General features: G+C 44.5%; 1 protein-coding gene across 1 annotated transcript; it reads left to right on the top strand.

The window, feature by feature from the left end:
• Positions 1 to 592: 592 nt before the first annotated feature.
• On the top strand, positions 593 to 6,063 carry LOC119424773 (inositol hexakisphosphate and diphosphoinositol-pentakisphosphate kinase 1). Its single transcript, XM_037692281.1, has 3 exons — positions 593 to 787; positions 1,268 to 1,381; positions 5,244 to 6,063. Exons 1-3 carry the CDS (start codon positions 613 to 615, stop codon positions 5,879 to 5,881), a joined length of 927 nt encoding a protein of 308 aa, XP_037548209.1. The 5' UTR covers positions 593 to 612; the 3' UTR covers positions 5,882 to 6,063.
• The last annotated feature ends 2,646 nt before the right edge of the window (positions 6,064 to 8,709 follow it).

Genomic DNA, 8,709 nt, shown 5'->3' with positions numbered 1-8,709 from the left:
TCACTCCCTGCTAACCCAGAGCACAGGAAGTGGTTTTACAGGACGGGACCACAGCTGCTCTGAGTCCACGGTGAATGTCCCTGTAGCTGACCTTTAACAGCATGCGACTCTTGCTTGTTGGCTGTCTTTGTTTTGTACACTCACCCAGTTAAAACATCACCTTCTGAGGTTTTCCACCCTGTGGTTTGATGCTTTTTTTAAAACTCTGATGGTCAAGTGCAGCTGTTGTGGACTAACAGTGGACGGTGTGGCTGTGGTAACACGTCGGACCTGAGCTCATGTGAGAACAGCTTCGACCTCTCTGTGCTGCTGTCAGAGCGTGATGGGACTGAATGAACGGCTGACACCTTTTGGGATTGGCAAGCTTGCTTTTACTGACAAAGTGGGACACCTTAGCTGTGGTGTCACGTTTTCTGACCACTCAGCATGTTTTTGATCTATTTGTTTTTGCCTGTGTGGAAACGAGCCTTAGGGGATGGCAGGAGTCCTCAGTGGGTTAGGGCCCATGTTGAAGCAGCAGGTTTTAGAGCACCGTGTTGAGGTTTAGTGTGTGGGTGGAGTTGGAGTGTTGGGTCATGGAGTCTCAGGCTTCTTGCACTAACTCCAAAGCTGATGTGTCTGCGGGCATCGTGTGTCTCCTCTGCTGCAGGTTTCGAAGGCTGCTCCATGGTGCCGTCCATCTATCCCTTGGAAACGCTGCACAACTCGCTGTCACTGAAACAGGTCAACGAGTTCCTCACCAGCGTGTGCGAGAGCGCTGGAGATCCGCACACCAGAACCTCCAGAGGTACGAAACAAACTAATCTCCCCTTCATGTCTTTAGAGAAGGTGTAGGTGTCTGCCAACCATCCATCCATCCATTTTCTTTACCCGCTTGTTCCATTTTGGGTCATGGGGGTCGCCGGTACCCATGTCCAGCAATCACTGTGCGAGGGGCGGGGTAAATCCTGGACGGGTCGCAAGTCCATCACAGGGCCACATAGAGACAAACGAGACAAACAACCATTCACTCTCTCACTCACACCTAGGGACAGTTTAGAGTTACCAATCAGCCTAACATGCATGTTTTTGGACTGTGGGAGGAAACCGGAGTACCCGGAGAAAACCCACGCATGCACGAAGAGAACATGCAAACTCCACCCAGAAGGGCCCTTGGACCGGGGTTTGAACCAGGGACCTGCTCGCTGAGAGGCAGCAGCTCTACCAGTTGCGCCACCGTGCTGTCTGCCAACCATTAAACTTTAATCTTCTTTCTTCCTCCCTGAAGCTCTGTCGGCCATGTTTGGTGCACACAACCAGCCGTCAGTCGACTCGTACATCCCACAGAGAGTCCTGTCCACGTCCATCTCCCTCAGGTCTCGTTCTGACAGACCTCCATGGTGTGAGTATCACAGTTTAACATCTTCAGGCTGGACCTCCTTGGCCTTCAGATACTATGACTAATAAATAATTGACTGATTATTTGATTAATCTAAAAGACACATTTCCCTACAGAAATCATGATTTACAGTTTTGTTTTACCCAACGTTATTTTTCGTTTTTTGTCATTTACAGTAGATGCAGTACAATTCCACTAATACACTAACAGCTAATAGTGGAACTAATTTTTCGTTTAGCGGATGAGCGTTTTTGCTAACTTTGAAAATCATTAGTGGAATTAGTTTTTGCTAAATTAGGTTTTGCCAACTTTTAAGTCCATCCATCCATCATCTTCTACTTGTTCTGAAGTCAGGTCTCAGGGGCAGCAGCCTGAGCAGGGAGGTCCAGACATCTCTTTTCACAGCCACCTCTTCCAGCTCTTCTGGGAGGACTCCATGGTGTTCCCAGGCGAACTGAGAGACACAGTCTCTCCAGTGTGTCCTGGGTCGTCCCCGGGGTCTCCTCCCAGTCTGACATGCCCAAAGCACCTCCCTAGGGAGGCGCCCAGGGAGCATCCTTACCAGATGCCCAAACCACCTCAACTGGCACGTCTCAATGTGGAGGAGCAGCGGTTCTACTCCAAGTCTCGCCAGATAACTGAACTTCTCATTCTATCTCTAAGGGAGAGAGTCCAGCTACCCTGCAGAGGAAACGTAAATATCTACTATCTCATACTTTCAGTCATTACCCAGAGTTCATGACCATAGGTGAGGGTAGGAACGTAGACTGATGGATAAACAGAGATCTTTGCCTTACAGCTCAGCTCTCTCTTCACCACAGCAGACCAGCAGAGAGTCCACAATACTGCAGACAATGCACCAATCCGTCTGGCAGTCTCACGCTCCATTCTTCCCTCACTAATATTCCACTAAAACAAAAATTAGCTTTGCTAATGCTAAACTACTAAACTGGAAAAAATAAATAAATAAAATAAAATAGCAAAAGATAACAATAAACCTCTATGCGCTTAGATGAATGTAAGTCTGCGTCACACGTCTTCATCTCTTTCCAGTTGAAGCTGCGTCGACCAATCACATCTTGTCACGCGTATACGTAGTCAGCTAATCGCATGCCTTACTGACCGCTTTGAGACACGTCCACAACAGACGGGAACAAGCTTGTGAATTTTGTTAGCAGACATAAAGTTGGAAAAGAGTGGATTGCTCTCTCCAGATCGAGGGTGAGGTTCTGCCTCACGTGGAGGAGTTCAAGTACTGTATCTCTGGGTTTCGGTCACGAGTTAGGGAAGCTAACTTTTTAGTTAGTTGTGCCCACCACTGAGGATACCACATATTAAAATGCAAGCAAAGACTTTCAAAATAAAATGTAAAATATGTTTAAATTGCCAGTGTCACTTAACAAAATGAATCCTATAAAGCTTATTATTTATGAATTTAAACATTAGACTGAATGTTCAGTGTGTTAACAACTAAAGCTTTGTATATCACAAAGAAAATAGAAACAAAACATTTATACTTGATGGGAACAAATGCCTTTTTTTTTACTTGGCATACACTTTTTGTAATATGAATTGTGTTTTTCATTCAACCTTTATTTAAACAGATAAATCACATGGAGCCTTGAAGACTCATTTACAAGTGAGACCTGTTTGGACAGAAGTGGTGAAAGTGACAACGTAGGTTTTGGAGGCAAAAAATCCTAACATGCTCTTAATGTTTGGCTGAAGATTAAAAGCATGAAAATGAAAAAAAAAACTTGCACACAAGCACATAGTGATGCTGACATTCTGCAGGGGTGGGGGACGCAAGGTGGTGAGCGTGTCCAGAGACAACACACAGAGGCACTTCAGAGTTCAGATAAGAGTGGTAAATCACTCAGTTCACATAGTTCCCTCTGGAGAGATCCGTACACCCTCGGGGGGTGCCGAGGACGACCAAGGATGACGTCAGATTCTAAAGAGTCCTGAAATGATGACAGAACGTTTATTCAGCCGGGCTCCTCTGATTGGTCCGGAGACTTGTTTAATGATTTCATGTATTGTTTCTGATTTATGTTTAGATATAGACCTTATCTATAGAATGTGTTTAATTTGAGCAGAAGTTAATGTTATATAAAAGCTGCTCATCACCACAGATTTAGTCTCCTGAACATAAGTCCAGATTCAAGTCATTCCAGGACTCCCCATGTCTGTCCTCAGCCAGTCCTTGGTGAATCTCCTGATCTATTTTGGGTCCAATTCTGGTTCAGATGATTTTTTTATGGTCATGCAGTTCTTCAAGCCCCCGGTGATGCACAGTAACATCCATGGGGGATTTGATGATGTGAGCTGCTGCAGCGCAACAACTTCATACCATGACTCTTCCACCTCCATGTTTCACAGCATGGACAATGTTCTTTTCTTGGAATGCTGCATCTTTTAAACCCCAAAATGCATTACGGCAAAGACTGGTTCATCCCAAAGATCCAGTCCCCCGGCACAAACAGAGTAATGTTGTGTATGCTGTTCAGTGTCAGGAGGGCTGTGATCAGTCTTACATCGGGGAAACAAAACAGCCACTGGCCAAAAGGATGGCCCAGCACAGAAGATCAACATCATCAGGCCAGGACTCTGAGGTCTACACTTATCTCCAGGCCAGCGGTCACTCTTTCAGGGATGAAGATGTTCACATCCTGGACAGAGAGGAACGATGGTTTGAGAGAGGAGTAAAGGAGGCCATCTTTGTGAAAAGAAATTGTCCATCGTTAAACGGGGTGGAGGCCTCCGGGTTCAACTGTCCCCCTCTTACAATGCTGTGATTGCTAGTATCACTCAGCCCTCTGTGAACAGTAAACAGCCATCAGTGTGCTAATGATCCATTGTTAGGCTGATGGTCCTTCTTGAGCATGTGATCAGCTGGTTTTGGTTGTCAGCAGCAAACTGGTTGATCCACTCTGAGAAGGTGCTATTTAAGAGACTGAGCTGAAAACAGCACCTCAGACTGAGGAAGTCTCTTGGATGAGAGACGAAACGTTTCTATATTTTTTTGCTTTGTTTTTTTTTTTTTTTGTTCTTTTTTTTTTGAATGTCCAGAGGACCAGATTGAACTTTTTTGGATTTTTCTACCTGGATTATTGAGCATGCATCAGGATAAATGCTGCATTTGCTTTATGTCAAACGTGCGCTCTGTTGTGATGTCGAAATATTTGAATTTCATTCCTGTCTGTCCAAGGAACAGTGCTCCAGATGTTCCAGATGTCCATGTTCTCTCTGCTCTAACCTTCTTGTTTTTCTTAGAGAGCAGGTTTCTTTGTGCACACCTCCCTCCCATCAACGTTAAACTAAGTGTGTCTGATGGTAGAGGTGTGCACTTTCACATCCAGAGTAGTGAGAGCCTGCTGAAGGTCGTGTGGAGGTGCTCCAGGGTTTTTAGATGTCTTTAAGCATCCTGCAGTCTGCTGTTAGGGGTGGACTTGCTTGGATGGTCAGGTCTTGTAGCCTGTTTCCAGACAGTAAAGTGGTTGGGTTCTGTTTGGTTTTAGAGCTTCTTGGATCCCACAGCAGACTTGTTTGCTGCTACAGTGTTCTTCCTGATGCCTCAGACATCTCTGTTGGTTTCACCAGCAGTCGACATCACTCCAAACCTAACGTCTGAGGTCAAAACAGAGCAAACCTCCTTCAACGTGTAGAGTAAATGTTGAGGTGTCCTGATATATTCCTGACCAAAAACTGCACTTTTTAAAATGTATATTGAACAGGAATTAAAAAAAGTTTCTTCTTCAATCTGATTTGTTGAGTTCTATGATGTACATATGTCCAAATGTGTTAACACACACACACACAGAGAGGGTGCACACACTCAGGTGTTTGGTTTCTGTCCCTGCAGACAGCAGCGGTCCATCCAGTGCCGTTTCCAGCGCCGGACCTTCCTCCCCCACCACTGCTGACACTTCCCCACGGTTCAGCTTCAGCGAGAAGGTTCCTCTCACCCCTCAGAGCAGTGAGGAAACCCACTCCTCTCAGAACATTTCCACCCAGCTGCCCCCTGCTGTTGGGCCTCAGGGCTTGGACCTGACCTGTCCTGCAGTTTCAAACCCAGGTGAGGTCCCTCCGGCTCCAAAAGACCCTCCAGAAGGAGACGCTGGACTCAGTGCTGTAGCTGAGAACCAGACTGACAATCCTGAGCTCCCCCCACATGGGCTGGAGGTTGCCTTGGTCACCATGGACCCTTCCAGTGGTCCAGTCTCAGATGCAGACCACAGACCCCCCTGCATGGCCCTCGCTGAACTTGGTCTGGGTCGGATGGAGGGTTACAGTCTTCCCGGCTCTCTACCGGTGCTGCTGGAGCTGAGGGAGAGCAGCAGCGAGGCGGGCTCCAGCTCACAGACCCCTCAGTCTCCTGAGGGTCCAGATGAGTTTTTTGACACTCAGGAGTCCATGGATCTGTGGATGGATGGTCCCGAAAACACCCCCCTGTCTGAGACTACTGCAGGCTACGAAGCCATTCAGCCCGCGGACCCATGAAATGGACCGCACCGACTCAAAGTAAAGATGATGGTGGGTTTTCTGACGTCCAACCAGATCTCCCTGCTCCTCCTGTTCTCCTCAGAGGATCACATGACGTCCAACAAGCTACTGATTGGGTTTGAAGAACAAATGAATGACGGTCCTCTGACCCTGCCCTCTTTCTGTAAACAGGCCCCGCCCCTGTCTGTAAACAGGAGGACTTCTCTGTCGTCTCAACGTCTGTACTCACTTTCATACAAGACCTTTTTGGAAAATCTCTGATCATCTGTTTTTGCTCTTGGTATGAACAAACAAGCGTAGAAGTTCACAGAGTCTTAAACTTCCAGACAAAAGCTTGTCCAACAAGAAGAATTGAGCTGAAATGAGGATTCTGTTTATGAGTCCTGCGTTTATCATTTTCTGTTCATATTCTGTCATCTTCTCCTCGACTGCTGCAGATGTCTGGACTCCTGTGGTACCAGCTCTTATGCTCAGAACCAGGGTATTTCCTGGCTTTGGTCCAGACGAGCATCTTTAATTGTCCTGTGTCTGTTCTGTTACAAAACAAGAAGTTAACTCATTTTTAAGGATCACAGAAAGTGAATGAGCCACAAGATGACAAAAAGCTAGTCACGTTTCTCTCAAGTCCTTAACCTCCACTGAAGATGAAATTTATACAAGTAAAACATTAAAATGAAGATATTTATAGATATAGATATGATTTATTTTTTAAGTCATCTTTAAAAAGCCGTATTTTTATTACCTGAATACCAGATGTTTATTGTTTCATAGCTTGTGAATATTTTTTGTAAAATCACATCATGATGTGTTAAAACCTAAATGCCTCATATTCCGACTGAACAAACAGAAAGGCTTTTATTGCGGCGAGCAATGATGTAGCATACACATGCACATGGTGAACATGCACGTCCGCTGTCGAGACGACGTTAAACCCAGAAACTGACGTCAGCGGACTGTGAGCAGGTAAAATGTTTGTTGTTGACAAATGCTGTGCACCTCATTCATGGGAAGAAGAGTTGTCTTTTAAAACAGTTGTTGATCTAAATGTTATAAAATAAAAGCCTAGAGTTCCTTGAAGGAATGCATATCACCCCCTGAGTTTTAGACTGAGACTATCTTCTGTTACTAATAAAGTTCTGCTCCATATCACACGTCACTGGGACTGTTTTGTAAATCATGCTCGGCTACTACCACACCAAATTTACACTCGGCATCTGTGAAACCAGCTGACTTAAGTAAAGCCCGACTAATGTGGAAATTTTGGCTGTCGCTGATACCGATATTGGGAGGGGAAGCCGGCCGCCGATAACCGATATAAAGGCTAAACATTTTTAACTTTGTCCACCCACAAGAATCAAAGAAAGCAGCGAGTGGAGCGGGACTTGTTTATTTAGCGCAGCTGTTAGCAACGATGAAGCTAAGCTAATCAGATCCACGCTAAACCTAGACCCACAGTAGGTTTACAAATGATGCACTGGTCTTCATAACGTGTGTTCACATTTTCTATCCTCCACTATTCATCATACAGTTGTCAAGTGTGTTACATAAATATAAATTAAACAAAGAAACACCTTCCCTGTTTGTTTAGTCAGTCCGTCCAGTATGATGAAGGCCTAATTGGTATTGACTGCTGCAGTTTATTTATTTTTTTGTTTGCAGAGAAGTAAAGATTTCAAACAAACAATGCATTTCATTGAGGACAACAAAGAAAAAGTTACTAACACTGAAGTATATTTTATCTCTACGTTAGGTTTATTGTTCCGGATAAAGTTTTACAAGGCAATAGCCTAGGTTATGTAAACGTTAGCTTGCTTATTTAAGAGGCATGTAGCTAATGACAAACAGGTTGGAGGATTGAAGAGAATTATTTTTTGTTTTACAGACCAATTAAAATTACAGTGCTCAAAGTATAATACCCTGGTTCTATCTACAAAGTATTGCTCTCTGCTTCAGCTGTGCTGAAAGTGAAACTTAAGTGAACAGCCATGACTTGAAAGTAGTCTTCATACACCCTCTGCTGGATATATTGTACAATTACAGCTGGTTCCAGTATTTTAGGGGTGAAAAAGTGTTTATATCTGCGCATAATGGGACAATTATCATCGATACTGATAGGCCGTCTATATCAGCCTAAATTATCAGCCCAACCGATATATCAGTCAGATTCTAGAAAAAACCTTGTTGTGTTTTCTAAGATCGGCTGGCTCTGCCTGACATCTTAAACTGGAATCATTTGTAGATGCACATTTAGTCACTTTCCATAAGTATAATTCAAGTCTGTCCATTGGTTCATGAAATGTTTTAACTTGGCAAGCAAAAACATGATGGCTGACCTTTGGGTGGGAAAAAAAAATAAAACACTATGATGCACAAAAGGCAAGCGGGAGACGGTTTGTCTTTAGTAAATGATGTTTTTATTCGTCTTTGCCACACTGTTGACCCTTTCAACAATAAATTAGATTTCTATATTTAACTTTCAGAAGCATTAAAGAGAAATAAACAGGATATTGCACTTTAAACAAGAGAGAAGCAGGGAGAAGGGAAACCCATTAGGCTTTCTTCAACACACAGACGAGTCGGGTTACATGATCGCCCTCCGCAGCAGACACACACATATCTGGTACTGCAGCACATCAACGTTCTGCCCGACTTCTACAGAACTCAGACGGGTCTCATGCACCAGCAGGCAGGGCTCACCAGGATCCAGAGTCTGTGGACGTCCGAGTCACACCAGGTGGGGTTTACAAATGACAGTGTGTGTTTGTGTTTCATTATGTTTGTGTAGTTTGTGTGTTTCATTATGTGTGTGTGTTTGTGTGTTTCAT

The sequence above is a fragment of the Nematolebias whitei genome, chromosome 2, assembly GCF_014905685.2.
Source record: "Nematolebias whitei isolate Nwh7 chromosome 2, NemWhi1, whole genome shotgun sequence".
NCBI classification, from domain to species: Eukaryota; Metazoa; Chordata; class Actinopteri; order Cyprinodontiformes; family Rivulidae; genus Nematolebias; species Nematolebias whitei.
Note: the sequence above shows the minus strand (reverse complement) of the source record. Positions and strands in the feature narration are given on the sequence as shown.

Coding starts and splice junctions, on each gene's coding strand:
- LOC119424773 (XM_037692281.1), top strand. CDS start 613: ATGTGTCTGCGGGCATCGTGTGTCTCCTCTGCTGCAGGTTTCGAAGGC. Junction 788..1,267: donor GCACACCAGAACCTCCAGAG/GTACGAAACAAA, acceptor TCCTCCCTGAAG/CTCTGTCGGCCATGTTTGGT. Junction 1,382..5,243: donor TTCTGACAGACCTCCATGGT/GTGAGTATCACA, acceptor CTGTCCCTGCAG/ACAGCAGCGGTCCATCCAGT.